This window comes from Uloborus diversus, chromosome 7 (assembly GCF_026930045.1).
Source record: "Uloborus diversus isolate 005 chromosome 7, Udiv.v.3.1, whole genome shotgun sequence".
In the NCBI taxonomy this organism is placed as follows: domain Eukaryota; kingdom Metazoa; phylum Arthropoda; class Arachnida; order Araneae; family Uloboridae; genus Uloborus; species Uloborus diversus.
The window spans coordinates 105525900-105545923 of NC_072737.1; the positions used below are offsets into that span (position 1 = coordinate 105525900).

General features: G+C 31.9%; 1 protein-coding gene across 1 annotated transcript in view; it reads left to right on the top strand.

Annotated features, from left to right (window-relative positions):
- LOC129225602 (integrin alpha-PS1-like) overlaps positions 1 to 8095 on the top strand; it is a 201837-nt gene extending 193742 nt beyond the window's left edge. The window contains exons 24-25 of the mRNA XM_054860057.1: positions 3420 to 3548; positions 4332 to 8095. Coding sequence (XP_054716032.1) covers positions 3420 to 3548; positions 4332 to 4412 — 210 coding nt within the window. The 3' untranslated portion in view covers positions 4413 to 8095. The remainder of the gene's footprint in view (positions 1 to 3419; positions 3549 to 4331) is intronic.
- Positions 8096 to 20024: the final 11929 nt, after the last annotated feature.

Sequence of the window (20024 nt, forward strand, 5' to 3'; positions counted from 1 at the left end):
GCGGTGCTTATTTCCGAAAATAGGGTACTGAAATCTATCATGCCATTTTTACGAAGCACAATTATTGTTATGGCATATTAACACTACAAGTAACAAATGTTAAACACTTACAAACTTTCAAACACTAACATGTAAATAGTATTTCAATGCTAGATAGGTATGAACAAACCCTGTAATCTCTAGAAAATATTAGAATCAGTTAAAGGGAGTTGGAGCCGCCTGGCTCAGGAAGAAAACTAATTTTCCGGCAGTGGACTGTTTGGTAAGATTTGATGACTGCATTGATGAGTTGTTGGTAAAACAAATAAAACAATTTATTTACATGTAGGCATTATATGAATATAAGAATAGGATATGCATGTCTCCTTGATGCAAATTGATATTGGGAGCGAGAGCCGTATGGCTGCATCCACTAACGTTCCAAGAGCATCTGACGAGGGATGGTTTCCCACGCTCCTCTCTGACAATGGGGGCTTTACGGTTGCTTGGCGGAGCCAAGACCCTCAAGTATTTCTACTTATCACTTGGATGCTCGCAGAGGCGTTAACAGGGGTCAATAACCACACCTGTTTAAGCAAGGAAGCAATATTCCCAAAAAAGAAAAGCACACAAATACTTGACAGAGACGACCACACAACCGTCCCAATTTCTGAATTATCAAAATATCCTAGTAAATGCAAAGCAAAAAACGAAAATCAAAAATTATTTTTAAAGACTTGCTTAAGTTCGTTACAAACATTTAATTTTTTGACAAACAGAGGGCAGCAACACATAAAAATTTTATATCATTGAGATTTTTCCGATCATTTTCCAACAAGTAAAGTCAGGAGAAATGTACAAACGACGACCTATTATATTTTATCTTTCTTATTGTTGCATTATTTAAGCTATTTTATTTGCACAAAAAATGGCAATAATCAACCCAACTTAGAGCGACAATCCCCAAAATTAAATCAGTGCCTGTTTCCGTGTTCGTATACATTTATTCCAAATTTCACTTTAAATTATTTACTTCTAGAGATATAGCACTTGCAATGTAAAAGGAAGAACATTCAATTGTACCACACTTTTTTGAGCTATTGACACCAAAATAGAATCAGCTCTTGTACTCTCTTAGGGATAAATATCGGTAAAGTTTTGTTTGATTCTGTTCTTAAGATAGCAGTCATTAGTAACAAAATGACAAAAAAGTTTGATTGCTCAACCGCCATTTTCTGCACCCGTCAAGGTCAATATATGGACTTCAATTCCGCCAGTTACATCCTAAGGAATAACAAGCACGCATGAATGAAGAAACATTTCATTGCTCTACCCCCCTTGGAGGCATTGGTGCTAAAATCGAATGGGCATCAGTACACATAAGGTACATATGTGTGTTAAATTTCGTTTGATTTCATGCGGTAGTTTTTGCTCTAGAGTGGCCACAAAAAAAAAAAAGGTCACACACATAAAAACAGACAGACATTTTTCAAAAATAGTCGAAATGGACTCGACACACCTCAAAACGCCACCTTTTACCTAATCCGTCAAAATTTGAAATTTTCACGAAACCAATACTTTCTTCTATAATATATAGAAGAAAGTAAAAAAGAGGGTTTCGTTGTTCTACTAGACAGTTTTGAAGCTTTATTAGAAGTTCTTATTAAAAATGTTAATGTACAAAGTCTTTTTAAAGAATAAAATTGTGTTTGGTTAGTTGCAATTTTTTACTAAGCAATTACGCTTTCCCGCTTGCATCCCCCCCTTTTATTCGAACAATGAAATTTTTCACCATTAGTAGCCATTGTATTTTTTAAACGGATGTTCACGAATAAATTTTGAATATTAAAGATGAAAACACAGCATATTTTGCAAGTTAAAACTTTTTCATGCATAAAAAAAACTTTGCATCTTTTTTCTTACAATGGAATGTAATCAACACATAGCTTTTAATACATCATTGAAGGTTAATTACAAAGTAGTGGCGTAAAACTTTTGTATAATACCAATCGTCTGTCCACCCCCCCCCCCCCTTTTTTTTTTCTTGATCAACATAGAGAAATGTAGTTGTTTTAGTACCAAAACACTGATTTTACTAAATGCTACCTTAACTGCTTACACTAGTTTTTTAAAATTTATTTTTTTGAAATACCATAACAATAAAAAGTATTTGGACAAGACAACTGCAAACAAGGCAAGCTCCTATACTTTAAAAATTCATACGAAGTAGTATCAGCGGCAGATTTTTGAGCAATCACGATTGCTTATTGTTCTCATTTGACCGTTTTTGAGGTCCGTGCCTTTTTCAGCTTGGACCAGAAGCCTCTGCAGCACCACCGTCCTCTGCAGGCGGCACGGCGCGGCTGCTCCGGTCCTGAGCTATCCGCTTCTCCTGGTTGGAGGTGTCCATGTCCTACACACACGCACGCTCACACACTCACACACACACACGCCTACGTGCATACACACAGGTCTACGGGACACATGCATACACACACACTACAGATCACGTGCATACACACTTACACACAACTATGCACACGTAACCGCCCAGGAGGAGAGGCAGGCTTGTTTCTAGAAAGGACAGGAGCTGTTTCTAGAAACAATAACTCCAATGAGTAGGGTCCTGTCTCAGTTCGTGATTGCGAAAAACATAATTTGAATTCAAAATTTGAGAATTCAAATTAATTTTCTTTTTTCTCTTGTGTCCAATTCTGTCCTCATATGGTAGTTTTTAGAGCAATTTTTCAATTGCACCTGTAATCAAGCAATTGAAAAATTTCGAGTATTGTAAATTAGTGTTCAGAAATGCAGGATCGTTTCAATATTGCTAAATATAAGTGTAATAAAAGTGGGGATGGGTGAAGCTTATCCTGAAAGCTGACAAAAACCTGGAAATTAATTTAATATTTTACCTAATTTAATAAATTTACTTCTTTTAATTTTTCTTTGCGCTTTGTGTTTTCATGTACACAAATTTTGGAGTCTCCACTGTGTATCATATCACACTCCGCCAAGGAAAAAGACACAACTCAAAGAAAAAACAGCATTAGAGAAAATCAATGTTTTACACAATGATAGTTTGAAATAATTCAGTCTCAAATATTGCAATACTTTCAAAAAATATATATAATATGGTGTTCACTGGTTAGGTTTTGTCATTTAAGTTAACAATGCATACTTAAAGTTGGAAACATTTCCTTCTAAAACGCTCCAATTATTTAAGCTAACTTTGTGTTTTGTACGAGTTTTGTGGCAAGAAAAGAAAAGCATTAATTTCAGATTTTGAATCAATAGCTAGTATGTTTTCCCCAAATTTTGTATTGTGTCACTTTTTGTGCTGGTGTTTCTTTAAATGCTTGTTCTCCTTATACTGTGTAAAAATATGTTTGCTCAAGTAGAAGACAGGATTTTAATATTTGGAATAATTACTTTTACAGGCTATTACAAAAGCTTTACCTGATCTTCCTCTTTATCAAAAACCTGAAGAAGTTCCTCTGTGGATAATAATACTAGCTGTTTGTGGAGGGCTTTTACTCCTGTTCTTATTAATATTCTGTTTGTGGAAGGTATGTTCACATTTTTTTTTGTCTGAGATAGCATCCAAATCATGTAATCAAGCTGTGTTTTTTGAGTTACCATAAATTTACATGATATTTTCCTACCTGATATAGACTTATTGCATACTTTCTATACTTTACATGAAAAAAAGAATACTAGTAAAAATGAAGTAAAGTAACAAAATAACTTTTATGTTTCATTACTTCCTTGCTTAAAGATATGATATTATTGATGTTCATCCCCTTTTTGTTGTTTTTTCTCCAAAGATAAAGAATCTAGTATAGTCCTTTTCATGCTAAGTTTCTAAATTGTCCTCCTTATGAAACATATTTTTCTTATCCACTTTTTATTAAATAGCTTCATTTTCTCTTTTGAAAGCTTTAATTTGTAATTATGTTGCATCATTTTGTTTTTTGCTCATTGAAATGTTCAGAAACAGGGGCAGTTAAGCAGAGGCATGCACAGGGGGGGAGGGAGAAGGGACAACTGTTGGCCCAGGCCTGAGCCTGAAGGGAGCCGAATATTTTTAAAACTAAGGTTGAAATGTAGGGGTAAACAGTATGGAGGGGGACCCGGAAAAGTCATTTGTGACGGGCTCCAAAATTTCTGTGCATGCCCCCGCAGTTAAAGGTTTTTCTTTTTTCTTTAATTCAGGAAAAACAATTTTTTTTTCTTCTTTAAATTATATATGTAAAATTTTCAGCAAATCAATAATAACTGCATTTTAGTTCAAAACTCATGCATCATAAACTATGTGTTTTATTTATGCATTTTCTTCCCTCTTTTATTAGCTTGGCTTTTTCAAGAGGAAAAAGCCCGGATATATGCCTGCTGAAACGAATGAAAAAGAAAAAGAATTTAATAATATATGAAGAGCTATTACTGAGATAGAATTTGATTTCAAGAAAGCTGTGATCTTCTATTGTGTCCATGTGAAAACAGAAAACTTTTTCTTGATTTATGAACACAGTTATCAGGTTTGAGTTCATCTGTTATGAGCCACTACTTATTTTACTGTCTCAAAACTGCCGTGCTCCATAATAACCTGAAAATGTTGCAATTTTTTTTTGTGATTATTTTGAGAATGTTACTGTGTTGTTCAAGAAGCTGTATTTTCTGTAGCAACGTAGCAACCTGAAGACTATATTTCTGACAAAAGTCATGAAGATCAAAGAATCTCCATTATGGACTAGAAACATTATGCTTGAGCTGATTGCAAGTTTCATCGAGAGATATAATCATTTTTCCATAAAATTTCGGATAAATTTTATGCAGCCATTTTGAGTTTTGAAGAACCAATTTTTTTCAGACAGTACTGAAAAATGTAGGAAGTTAATGAAAAAACGCTTTTTAAAATCGTGTTGGTATATTCTGACAATCTGTTTTACATAGCAATGAAAGCCGAGCATTTGCTTAAGAAAATGAAAGAAAAAGTGCGCAAAATATTTTTATTTGGTATTTGTCGTCATGTTTTTTGTTAATTGTTGCTTAATCTGAAAAACTAGCCAAAAGTGACTATTTTTGAAAAACATGTTTAGTACTTATATCTGCATGTACTTCCTTTCACAATTATGATTTTGTAAAAATTGAGATGTGATTTGCACTATTTTGTTGTGAAAGCTGAAATATGTTTAAGCATCTATTTCAAAGGTTGCTATTCTTTATTTGAAAACAGAATTTGATTCTTTTATTTAGTGACAGTGTTTGTATAAAACAGTGTAGAGTTATAAAAATAAAAAAAACTTTACCCAATGAGGGAATCAATTGATTCTGGAGCCACAAGTAATGGTGCAGCTAGGCTATCCACTCTATTGTCTGAACTGTTTAGAGAAAAGTTTTAAGAAAAGGTGTTATAAATGCTTTACTTTACAGAACAAACTTTTCTTTCAGATATCATTCTTTTATTCACTCAAAAATCTAAAACTTTTACCCACACTTCAATTTATTCGTACCTTAAAATGGGTTTATAATTCTAAATGTCTCTTTACCATTTTTTTTTTTTTTTTTTTTTTTTTTTTTTGAAGGCTGGAAAAAAAAAAAGTTTCAAAATGTTTATGCATACAAGACGGCCTTTAAGAGTAACAGCAAACTGAGAGTGAATGGTAGTAGACATCCTAAGGAACAAAAATTGCCATAAAATATGACATCACCAATTAATGAGAATCGCAAAACTACTTAGTGATGTCAAGTGAAAAGAGTACAGGATTCAATTTTTTTTAAAAGTTTTAATTTGACATTTTAACTATGACACAACCTGAGGTGTGTCATAGTCATGATCTTCAGGGAGGCAAGAAACAGTAACTGTTCAAAACTGTAGTCCTGTATGTCGTTGAACAACTGACATCGGCAATGGTAGTAGTCATACTAAGGAACAAAAATTGCCATAAAATATGACATCACCAGTTAATAAGAATCACAAAACTTCTTAGTGATGTCAAGTGAAAAAAGTACAGGATTCATTTTTTTTAAAGCATTTATTTGACATTTTAACTATGACACAACCTGAGGTGTGTCATAGCTATGATCTTTAGGGAAGCAAGTAACAGTAACTGTTCGAAATTGTAATCCTGTATGTATTGAGCAACTGACATCGGCAATGGTAGTAGGCATACTTAGGAACAAAAACTGCCATAAAATATACTATCATCAATTAATAAGAATCACAAAACTGCTTAGTGATGTCAAGTGGAAAAAACACAAGATTTAATTTTAAAAAAATAATTAAAAACAACTATGACACAACCTGCAATGTGTCACAGCCATGATCTTTAGGAAAGCAAGAAACAGTAACTGTTCGAAATTGTAGTCCTGTATGTCATTAAGCAGTTGACAGAGACAAAAAGGCAACTCTCAAGACGTCTTAAAAATGCCATGATGTCTGCTGCTGTGCTGGTCATCCCTTACATACCATGCAAGTATTTTCACTAACTTAACGCAGATTATATTAGCATGTTTTATGGCAATTTTTAGTTACTCTTGATCCTGTTATTGCTTGAACTGTGTTACAACTTCAAGGGTGTGTTCCTTTTATAGAGAGCTTCAATATATGAAATAATTATGTTATGAATGTACAGGAGTATTCATAACTCCCTCTGGGGTTTTGAAGCACTGAAGTGAAATAATTTGGATTTGTAGAATAAGAAAAATTATTTAAAAGAATATGATAATAGTGTTAAGGTTTGATTTGCATATTTTATGGGAATTCTTTGTGTAAACTCTTGGTCACACAATATAAAACAGTGTCATAGTGCAGTTCCTGCTACAATAAAAGCAACATGTTCTGCCAAAAACATTGACAGTGCCATGTTGAGTAGATTGTGGCAGACGCTGGACTATCGCATTGGCTTATGCCGTGTAAATAAAGGTTCACACATAGAACACATGTGTGATATGTAAATAAAACTTGAACTATATCTGTATTCTTAGACATGTTCTATTTTTGTTGTATTTGTCTTAGTTTTTTACAATATATCCTCCAAACCCCAAAGAGAATTATGAGCACCCTGTATTTGTTTTTGATGTAGAGTATTTGCCAACATTAAAAACTATTGTTAATTTTTGTCTTTGTAATAATCATTGTTGTACTATTGACCCTGTAGGTAGCAGGTGTAAAAATGCTCATTCTCAGTTTATGTTGGTATGTGAGTGGGGCATTGTTTTGTAATCAGAGCTACTAGTTAAGTTTATTACATGTGTCAAAAATTATTTCAGAACACCCTTTGAGGTTCTTCTAAATGTTTTCATCATGACATTGATGTTAACTGCTAACTCATCTGTGATTGTTAACTTTATTACCTATGAAGAAAGAACAAAGCAGCGAACTTTGAATCTGTTGTACATATGTACAGAAAAAAAGTCTTTGTTTTTTGTTCTGTTGAAAATTATCCTACTTGTACATAGAGATGCTTGAATTTCAAATTGCCATGTATGAAACTGTAATAACGAACAAATGTGTCCTATATGTTGGCTTTAATGATATGAAACTATTTTATCTATGAAATAGTTTTGATAAACAAAGTAATGTTACTTGCTTTTTACTAGTATTAGTTTCAAACAAGAAAAATTAATCTTTTGTGTTTGTATATCATTATTTTTAGAAACCTGTTTCAAAATTTATCATTCGTTGAAATTATTTTTAAAAACTGGAAACTAGCAATTTATGATGCCATTTGAAATTATTCTATACCAGACAAGTGTTAAGGCATATTGGTGTTTTCTAAAAAGCAGCTGACTTGAGAGATATTTTCAGCGTTATTTGTAATGAAGTGGAATTATTTCTACCGACTCTTTTTAAATGTTTCCGTGAAATATTCTACCACTTTTATTTCAATTAGACATAGCTTTATTATGCTTGATTTCCTTTGAAATATTTAAATTGTACCAAGAGTTCCTATTTATTTTTTTTAACACAATTGATTTATTTATCCTTATGCAAGAGAAATAAAATTAAAATGCTGTTTTACTTAAATCAAGTGTACAAAAAAGGTGCAATTTTTATACTGGGTGGAAACTTCTCACTTTCAACAATGGTAGTTCAAAGATTTTATCATTTGTCTGCAAGATTATATATATATATATATATATATATATATATATATATATATATATATATATATATATATATATATATATTATATACATATAATTCGGTTTATTTAAGTTCAACTACAATGTATTATATTAAAGGTAAAGTAAAAAGGTTCATCAAAATTGAAAGTTATAGAGTTTTTTTTTTTTAATGTTTTATAAATAGATTATAAATGGGAATAATAATATATTACATGAAAATAGTTTATACTACAAACTAAGTGATGTCTATTGGAGATTGCATATTTTATCCAGCTTGTCTGATTAAAATATTTAAATACACATTTAATGCAAAAACCATTTCAACTAACTTTCATGTAGATTTCTTTTGTATTACAAATATTTCTACTAAGCGATGACATTAAAATCAAAACTGTCAATTATTCATATAATCATTTCATATTTATAACAAAACCAGTTTTTATGGAAATCATAATCCATGTTGAAGTACAAAAGATGAAAAGGAAAATATCAACTGGCAAGTCTCCATGCTGTAAACATACATTAAATATCATTTTATTTTATTAATCATAGTGTCAATAAAATTCGGCCATTTGATTACCGTACCATCACTGAGCAAAGAGTCCATTTTGCATAGGAGCTTCATCTTTCAGTAATTTATTAATGCATTGTGTGTTGTACCGAGTGATTTGTACATAATGTTATTTATGTTTCTCCTCATATTTTTTCATATGTAAATAGATGCATAAGTTTTGCTTTTATGTGCTCAAATATACTGAGAAATCCATCATATCAAGATGAAATTTTGTTTCTTACTTAGCGAAGAAAATTATCGGATATTTTGTTATAATTGTTGTATTGTTTATTATTGTAAGCATGTGTTTTGATGTTTAAGTTATGTGCTTGAAATAAATTAAAATTATAGAAAAAATTCTCATTGAAATAAAATTTTGTAACATTTTTTACTTGTTTATTGTTGTTTGTGATCTTTTTTAAATCCTACGTTTTGAATTTTAGTTTGTTTTATATATCTTTTGAATTATTTTCATCAAAGAATTATGGGAATCATGCAGAAATCAATTGCACAAAAGCTTTACTTCACGCATGAAAGTAGTGTAGATCTAAAATTCAGAAAGTGGAGTAGATCTTAAGATCAGTAAGTAGTGTAGATCTAAAGCTGTAAGTAATGTGGATTTAAAATTAAGCTTTATCTAGTCAAGATTTCAGTGACCTTGGATGGTTTGATGTCATTGAAAGGAGGAGGAAGAAAGAAATAGGAATGTCTCTCTCTCTATATATATAAAAATGAAGTTTAGTAAATTTGTTCCCTAAGATCTCAGAAACTACCCGGCAGATTTGGCTGAAATTTAGTCCCAATTTACGCATAAATGCCCTCATATGGGGGTGGAAAAAAACGTGCACATATTAACATTATATGTCCATCGAAAGCGCCAATTTTTCAGCTGAAGATAGCATCTGTTCGAAGTTTCTAATTTGTATAAAAAACGAGTTATGAGCTTTTTTGTTCCCTGTTCGAAGGCTTTCATCAACCCAAGTCATTATTTAGTGTGTCATCTTAACTCCCAAGAATTGTTGTATTGTTGAATATTTTTGCGTTTCGTCTGACTTTTTGAGGCTTTTCTCAAGTCAAATCTTAAAGTAACGTTTTTCCACAAGATTGGCTAAAAATAAATGGATTTGGCTGATCATTTTACTTTTAAACGGAACTTGTGTAATTAATGGTTTATTATTATTATTTATGCTGATTGGACACTTGCTCACTATATCCAACCAACCAGCAGAAATATCGCCAGAATTTTTTCAGAAAGATTTCAGTCGCTGATGCATTTGGCAGTTTTTTCTACTGTTGCTGTTTTTGAGCCCAAAGACTACGTAATAATGTTTCTCAGCTTTCACCATATAAACAAAATATCGCCAATCAAAGATACTTAAAAAAAAAAAAAAACTGTGTAAAATAATTCAACAACTAAATTAGGCAAATCCATAAACCGCATAAAAACTTCCATTAATTTTTCTTTTTGCACGATTTCAATCAATCGCCAAATTTTACTACTTATTTTGGAAACATTTCGGATGAAACTGTTTAAGCGCCATTTTATTTTGACCAAAAGTATCTCAGCATCTGGCAACAATATTTCTATAATAAAAATTAGTAAGGAGGGGGGGGGGTATTATCGAAAGTGTCCCAAAATGATTCTCGCAAATTTGGTAAGATTTTAAACCGCGCCAAGTGCCCACAAAAATTGAAATTTCCCAAAATAACTAAAGCAAGTGTAAGAGGAACACGGGTGGCTACATTTTTTAAAACAGTTCGTACATCAATAGCCATACAGAGAAGGTTTTAGATTTAAAAAAAAAAGTACTAACAGATAAATCTTTTTAAAACATGTAAAGTTTAATTTCATGTTTCGGAAATTCTTCAAATTTGTATATGCTTAAATGTTGTGCTTTCGTTTCTAATTGAATACTATTTTGTTCTTTATACTTATTGCTATTTTAGTTTAATGAGTAAGGAAGAAGCTCGATTTTTAATCACGTCAAAAAGGTTTGTTTTAAATTCTTTCGCTTAAAACAGAAAACAAGGGCTAGTAACGATTGTTTCTCATAATTATTACTGACCCAGGCAACGCCGGGTATTTTTGCTAGTATATATATATATATATATATATATATATATATATATATATATATATATATATATATATATATATATATATATATATATATATATATATATATATATATTAATTGGGTAGCCTACGAATAATCGCGAGTTAACTGTATTCCTTTATGGTGTTTTTATTTCTTATCAATCTTAAATGATATGGATTAATAATCAGGACCCTTTGTATTTGGATGAAATTTTGCTTTTCAAGTTTACTTATGTCGATTTTTTTCCTGAAAAAACATAATTTTGCAACCCCCTCCCTCCCTTTTTAAAGTAAAATCTGCTTAAGTTATGCCGTGAGTGAATAGAAACGATTTGTAACCGTGGTGACGAAAATTTCGCACTCTAAATAAATATTAAAAACAACCATCGCCATGGTCATCTGAAAAGTCAGAGCAACATCAACTTTGAACAAGTGAGGATAGTATGCAATTCATGATTTCTCAAAAATATAATTTTGCCCCAGAAAAGATTTCACACACTTTTTTTTTTTTGTTAACTATTTCAATCCGCTTCATTGCACTTTTCCCCAATGCGCGTTAAATCAGTCTTTTCTAGTTTTACAATAGTAGCTCACAGGGCACGGCGAGGTAGGGTCTCGAAACAAACATTACTTTTGGGGTTTTTAGTATTGTTTTTATTAAACATCCTTTCGGGTTCATCTCTCTGAACTTCTGTAAACTTTGTGCTTTACATTATAAGTATAGGATATTTATATCTTTTTTTTTTTTTTTTTTTTTTTTTTTTTTTTTTTTTTTTTTTTTTGAGCGGGGGAGAGAAGCATTCATAGTTTAACTCAGGCCCGTCATTTTGAATTTTTCCAGAGGAGGGCCAAGGATAGGTACTCACTGTAAAACCACTCCCATATTTTAATTACATTATTTTTCCAAAGGCAGGAAGGGGCAATTGCCCCCCCCCCCCCAAATGATACACCCCCCGTGGCTTTACTATATTTAATATATATTGCACAATCATGAAACTATTTTCAAAACACAACAATACTGAAATATTAATGAGATGGAAGGGCTTATTTTTGAGCTCAAATTTTCTCTAACAGACGTGCCATTGAAAAAAACAGTCGCCGCTCATTGTGCAAGCGCGCAAACCCGAATACGGTCGCAATAACGTTATGTTGATTCTTATTTTCCGTTGCCGTCTTTTTTTTTTATTTTATTACTACTACTAGCCGCCTGCGGCGACCAGCTGGTCCGCCTTTTTACGCCATTCGCCTTTTTGCGCCAGAGTTGCCGCCTTCGGTGGCTGCTTAGACAATTTAGCGACGGTATTAATCGATGTTTTTCTCTTTTTTTCTCAATATTATCATTCGCCTTTTTACACCGATGTTGCCGCCTTCGGCGGCTGCTTAAACAAATTTCGTGGCGGTATCAATCAATCTATATCTATGTATATCATTAGTAGTTTGAATAAAATATTTTCTATATCTATCTCCAGTTCCGTCGTTTGGAATATTTTTAAAGGAGGGGGAGACACAAACGACGTACTCTTCATGCAAATTTTGTCGAAAAATAACAAAAAGCACTTCCACTTTTATGCGAAAGCATTGTTTTTTCAAAGTCATTGTGTGGGGGGGGGGGGGGGGGGCACTGACACCCCGTTGAAATTCCTTAAATGACGGGCATGCCTCTTTCTTGCTGTCCATCTGCTATATCGAACTCTATATTTGCCTATCTATCAATCTATACGATCTGCGCATATCTACCTCCTGACAGTACAATCTTTTTTTATTTATATAAGTATTAATTTGAAACCAAAAACATTTTTTGTCCACTCAACCTCTATCTATCTCTATATCTACCTAACCTAACCGCCAATTCGTAACAGAAACGAAGATCATGCAAAAAATCGCGGGCTTTATTTAATCAAAATAGCCCTCAAAAGAAAAAAAAGGCTCTATGTTCCCCGTAGTGTTCAAAAAGTAGCGCTTGCAAAAAAAAAAAAAAAAAAAAAAGGTGAAGAGAAGGCAAACGATTTCAGTTGGATCACGTGATGAGGTAAGCTCGGAACTCAGCCGGCAAGCGAACAGCTCGCGTTGTGTTCTGCCATTAAAACGAGCTGATGTGTGCATCACATGACTTCCTTTTACACCAATTTAATGCTATTTCCCTATTATTGCAATTTTAATGGGATTCTCTCTCTAACTCTTTAAATATCACTAGCAATGGCCACATTGAAAGCAGATTTAAAAAAAAAAAAAAAAAAAAATCGCCAAATTTTTCGCCAAGTTGGCGACAAAACTTGGCAACCAAAAGACTGGCGATATATCGCCAAGTGACCGCCAAATTATAACACCACTTGAGTTTGCATCGAAATTAACAATGATTTCCCCCCAAAAAGGTGCAAAAGACCCCTTTAGAAACACCCGAATGCAACCAAAATAGGAGGTGCACAACTAGACCCCACTACGAGTCTATGTACCAAATTTCAACTTTCTAGGACATACCATTTTTGAGTTATGCGAGATACATACGCACATACGCACATACACACATACGCACATACATACAGACGTCACGAGAAAAGTCGTTGTAATTACCTCGGTGATGGTCAAAATGGATATTTCGCGTGTCTATACATTCTTAGGCACTTTTCCGCATGTGGTCGAATCGAAAAAAAAACTCAACATTCATTTGGGGGTGAGCAAAATGGAAATTAAGGGCGATTTTTGAGTGAAAATTTTTTCGCGAATACAATACTTCCTTTTTTGTAAAAGGAAGTAAAAATTGTAAAAAAAAAAACTATTGCGTATTTTTCAAAACTTTTTTCTTCTGAAGGGGGCGGAATGTTTTTACTATTACCAACTAAAATTTTAGAATTGAGGGTTCAATACTTGTCGCAGGATGGGTTTCGAAAAAAACTAAACCCAGAAAAAAATGTAAAATAAAGGTTTTTTCAAAAATCTATAAAAAATACAAAAATTGCTCTATCTTCAAAATTTCTTCATTCATCATATTTAAAATTAAATTTCCTACACAATAGTACAAAAAATATCCGTTTGGCGCGATTGGTTCGGGATCTGTGAGGTCAAAAGTACTAAAAAGTGCTAAAAATAACATAAAACATTAAATAACTTTTTTTCTAATTAAAATATCAAAAATCGAAGCCCGAGGTGCACATTTTCAGCAAAAACTGCACCTGTGTACCAAATTTCATCTTTCTAGGCCTTACCGTTTTCCCAGGATGCGCGCCACAAACACACACACACACACACAAACATCTTGTTTTATTATATGTATAGAAAATAGAAGATAGAAGATTATTACTTTTTTTTTGTTCTACAGTAGTTATATGCCACACGAGGGAGGCATACCACATTGGTTGGAAAATACTGATCATATGGGTAACCTGATGCGAGGTCACGGCTCACGGGAGGTCACCGTGACCTCACGATATTTTTCTTTATTCTTTTTTTTTTTTCTAAACATAATCGCAAGATTGAAATTTTTAAATACCCTTAACTTTCTAAACTATGCCCTTCTGTGTGCATACCCGTATTTTTTCATTCGGCTCAATTTGGAGCTCCATTCGGCAAATTGAAAATTTCCGCCCTCTCAAAACGTTAAGTTCGTAGCGCCCCTGTCACTGAGCAAAAACTGGGAGAATTCCTAACGAAAAAGCTTGTAGCTTCAGTTGCGTTTTCTTTTGTTCTTTCTTTGCGGCAATTATATTCACTCAAAATGTTTGAGACTAAGAAAAGACATTATTTTTAAAACTGACTCATTTTCAATCGGTTTTGATGAAGTATTGTTGACAAAGAATAAAGAAAAGAAGAGAAAAATGGAATTTCGAACAATGCCGAAATGGAATAGATGCTATTGTTCAGAATTAAGACGTCTGGAATGAGACCCCGAATCTCCAGTTCTGCACATACCAAGAATAAATGATCAATCAATATGTCGCTTACTCATCATAAAATATACAACACAGATATAAGAGTTCAAAACCGAAGTCGATGAAAAAAGAGGCTTTTTCACATTGAAGATATTTCCATTATTATTTTTTTTTCTTTTTATTTGTAAACGGTCATTCACATCCTGTTTGCATACTTTTAGTAAATTACCGCGTTGATGACACATGATTTATAAGATATATCCGCATAACTTGTCAGGCCTTAATTTTCTGAACTTGATTTTGTCGACTATAAGGTTACATATATTTGTTTACATACCACAATACTTTTATAAAAAGTAATATATTTCCTCATTTCTAGACGTGAACTTCAATAAAAATGTTTTGCATTGAAGTTCACATCTAGAAATGAGGATTTTGTTCCGACTCCGACATTGTTTTCATCAGTACAAATCACTCAAACCAACGATATTTATTTCATTTCAGATTTTGTATTAAACAAGCGATTTATTTTATTTTGCATTTTTATGCCACTTTTGATCCAAAACAAAATTTGAATTTTCTAATTACTGAAATTTTAATACTACGGTATAGTTTTCCTTCTTCTTCCTTTTTATTTTTTATTTTTTTTGGAGAAGTGTATTTTTAAGTTTATTATCATTTTTTCCAGGTTCCATTTAATTTAGATATTGTAAAAACAAATGGAAATTTCGTTTTAATAATGTGAAGTCAAGCAAAGCCTTTAATAACCTTTTAAACCTTTTTAACATTTCTTTGTATTTCATGCATAAAAATGTAGCCAATGCTGGATCTGCGACTTTTCCCGAGCCGGGGCAAAAATTTGAAACTGCTGCTCTTACATACTGTTCTTGAAGTTTTCGTGCCGAGAATCAAAGCAAAAAAAAAAAAAAAAAAAAAAAAAAAAAAAAATCACACTCACACAGAAATAGTGAGAATTCCGTCCTTCAGAATTTGCAGCCCCTCGGCTAACTCCTCCCTAGATCCGGCAGCCGCCACTGAATGTAGTTTAAGTTTAACTATTTCACATATCCCAAAATATAGCAAAATACAATTTCTGAGAAGAGAAAATTTCCAAAAACTTTCATGAATGAATAGGTTAATTATTGTTACAGTTATTATTTTCATTATTTTAGAGACAAGCATAATTCTTTAGTCGAATTATTTTTTAATTTTTTTCAGCCTTATAAAACCTGAAAATATTTTAACAAAAAATATACTCTACTAGAAGTAGTCTTTCAAAATGTTATAATGTTAATAGGTACTCATCTTAAATTTTTCATCAAAAGTATAATTTTTGCAATTTTTTTGTAAATTTAATTATTTATAGAGCAATTTTCTTTTTAGAAAAAAAAAAAAAGCTTTCAAGGGGAAAGCAATGTAAATATTACCAGAACATTTTTTACTGCCCAATTGTCACAATGATTAAAATCCTTGAAATTTTCAAAATATTAGAACTGATGGGGTTAGATTAATTTTATGCATCAAATTAATTTCAAAAGTTCAAAAAAAGAAAATAATAAATGAGTTTAAATAATAATTTGAGTTTTGACATCTTGAATCCAAATTATGTTTTTCGCAATCACGAGTTGCGATATGACCCTCATTGTGTCTTGTGTGTGTGTGTGTAGGCGCATTGGTGGCGATCCGAGGGGTAAGGAGGGCCACAGCCCCCCCCCCCCCCCCTCCGCCATATTTTATGGTTAATTTATTTATTTTTTCCCAATTTAGGAACCAAAACTGGAAGTAATTAAAAAAAAAAGCAGAAAATGTCAAAATAAATTTCTACAAAAAGTTCTTTATTAGAATAAGTCAGGAAAAGTATTTTAAGAAGAGTAAAAAATACTAGAGAAATTTTATGCAGCAAGAACATTTTCACATTTGGGAATGTTGGCAATTGAAAAAACAGAAATCAACTTGGAAGGTGAGAGAACAGGCTCTTAACATTATTTTTAAATGGTAATACTTAATTGATAACTTTCAGAACAAAATTATTTGTTTTGCTTTGTATATCTGCTTACGAACATTATTTAGCACAAGCAATGATTTTCGGTTCGTGTATTCAGTGTTTAGATATTAGTAAATAGGTTGCTTTAAGGAAACAAGCCATATTTGTTTCAAGTAATTACTACCCCTTGTTTATGACGTCTCAAAATCCTTCGGGGTAAAAAATGTAAGTCTAATTCATATTTAAGTGTTTCTTCAGGGAAAGTTATTTTGTACAAAATTCATCAAATTCTTAAAACGTGATATACAATTTGTTAGACTTGCACCAATTTCCATTTATCTGCTTCAATAGGTACTCTCAAAACCAGCCTTAACAAAATTGTTTACCTTTTTTTTTTTTTTTTTTTTTTCATTTTTTGCTGTTACCAACAGTCCCATGGCTTTTATTTGTGTCCCCCCTCCCCTACTTATAGGCCCCAATCGCCGCCACTGTGTCGACGTTTGTGTATGTGTAGGTGTGTGTGTATGTGTGTAGGCATCTGGTGTGTGTGTGCAGACGTGTATGTGAATGTGTGTAGTGCTGTGTGTGTGTACATACAGACGTGTATCTGTATGTGTGTAGGCGTGTGTGTGTGTGTGTGTTAGGCATAGGCATGTGTGTGTGTGTGTACGTGTGTAGGCGTTTTATCTTTATTGGTATTTTTCCGAAAAAAAAACCCCGTAATTTTTGCACAATACCCCCCTCCCCCCCCCCCCGTTTTTTGATTTAAAGTTTGCTTGAGTTAAGCCTTAGAGGAAAAAATGAATGAACGAAAAAGCGAACGATTTGCAACCATACCGACGAAAATTAGTCGTCTTAATAAATATCAAAAATAACGAACTAGACTTTTTCTCGTTGTCATGGTGTTCTGAAAAATCAGACTAACGTCAAAGGTGAGAAAAGGTGAGAGTAACAAGCAATTCGTGATTCATCAAAAAAATAAAAATAAAATAAAATAAATAAATATAATAATAATAATAGTAATAAAAATAATAATAATAATAACAATAAAACCATGCATTTTGAAAGGAAATTTAAAGAAAAGAAATAAATCAATTAAATAAATCAGGATGATTTCATTTATCATGACCATCATTTGTGATATTGCCCGATTGTATGTCAATTGTAAAATTCAAACTTTCGCAATATCCATACAGTTATATATATTTGGGTGTTCATAAAACAAAACAAAAGTCGATTTTTTTTAAGTCGCACACCCTCCTATATTTTTCCTTTTATGCCAAAACAATTGTAAAAATATATAAACAACGGCAACCCGTGCGGACTTGCGTCTGTAAACCAACATTGTGTACGAGGCCGAATCGAGAAAAAAAAAATGGGAAGTTCTAAATTTCATGTTGATAAAACTATAGCCCCACATAAACCACAAAAATATTTATATAAATTTAAAAAATATTTAGGTGTCCATCCGGAGGCCTAAAATCTATAATTTTCCTCAAAAAATTTATCTTTTTTTAATTATCTTTTAAAAATTAGGGGAATATGGGGCATAGTGAAATAGCTGGGCAAGTGAAAAGGTAAAATATAAAAATATTTACCCGCTTTTAGTGTCACTTACCTAGTAATATTTAACTATGTTGTAACATTTGTAGTCTATTCCAGTCAAGAAAATATTACGTCTGAAAATCAAAGCATATGATAATACAAGCAATTTTCAAAAATTGATACTCAAATTGCAATATCATGTTGTAAGTCAAAAATTATTTTGATATTATTAAATGATAAAGTTCTTTTTAACATTTTAAGTATTGATTGGGACCTTTTAATATTCGGTGCAGTATTTATTTAAATCATTTGTATTTTTAATATTTTTCAATTAATCAAGTGCATGCGTGACAAAGTGGATGGGGAAAAGTGAAATAGTTCATTTCATTTACTCATTCAATCATTTACTAAATCACTTACGCATTCATTTATTAACTAATTTCCTTACATTCCTTAGTTCTTAATTCCTTCACTTATTTTCTTATTCATTCACACTATTTTATTCACTCTTTTATTTTCCTCATGCATTAATTAAATAAGTTCATTTATTTATTAGTTATTTTTCATTATCTTTTCATTTCTTAAATTGTCTTTTTTTTGTCCTTTTAGTTGCTCATTATTTTGTTCGAAAATATTTTTCACAATCGAATAGAAAGTATTTCATTCGAAAAAAATTTCATTTTTCACTTTGCCCCATGAAAAAAAAGTGAAACCTTTTCTTTTTTTTAAAGGCACGATTTTATTTCCAAAAATAAAAATTCCGTTTCAATGCAAGTTTTATTTTTAAACACAATGTTCTTTCTTTACATACTGTAAATTTCAAAACAAATTTCCAATTCGTTTATTTTTGAAAAAGCTCAGTTATCTTAATGATTTCACTTTGAAACAAATTCCCCTGCTAACTGAGTTTGTTACATATTGTTAAACATTGTTTGTAGCCGATAATTATTCTTTAGCTTCATGAGTTAGAATCATCCAAAAGATGTTATTGGCTTGAAAAAATAAAAGCACTAAAGTAATTTTTTGAACATTTTTAAAAAAAATTATAATTTTTATTTTTGTATTCTCTAACAATTGCATTTCATGATTTCACTTGTCGCTCTCCTTTACAGCTGTGAAGAAATGATTTTTTATAATAGTTCATAGCAATGTAATCGATGAGGAATTTCAGGGGTGCCCACAGGGGGGGGGGGAGATTATGTCGCAAGTCAAAAGTCGTCAAAATTTTTAAATTTATTTATTTATTTATTTTAATTTAAACTATTTATGTTATTATGTTTATATTTTGTTTCATTTATTTTTTTAGTTTGTTTGTGTGTGTGTGTGTGTATGTCATTGGAGTAGCACAGAATTTTCTAATAAAATAATAATAATTAAAAATAATTAAATAAATAAATTAAACAAAATATTTTTTTAAAGTAAATAAACTAAGAAAAAGAGAGCTAAAGAATAAAAATAATTAAAAAGGGAAAGGGTGTTGAGAAAAATTTCGGTGGGGGGGGGGATTGCGCCATTGAACTTGAGGGGGATATACATCCCTGGGAAAGTTGAATATTAAATGTTCGTAAATGTACCATTTTTTTTCTCATTTTTCATCCCCCTCCCCCCATTTATAAATTCATCGTACTTCAGATAAAAAATTCAAAAATTTTCGCCCAATCACCAATATATATATATATATCAATCAAACTAGTTTCTTCGCATCTGAACGAGAACTGATCACGCTCAAGCAGAATAAGTTTCGATAACAGACCAAGGTTACCATAAAACGTAGATGCAGCAAATGCTCGCCAGCTTGGCGATCTCCTAGTTTACAAGCACCGAAGTCGTTAGCATCCTGTGCGGTTTTTTCTGCTCCCTCTTCGTTCA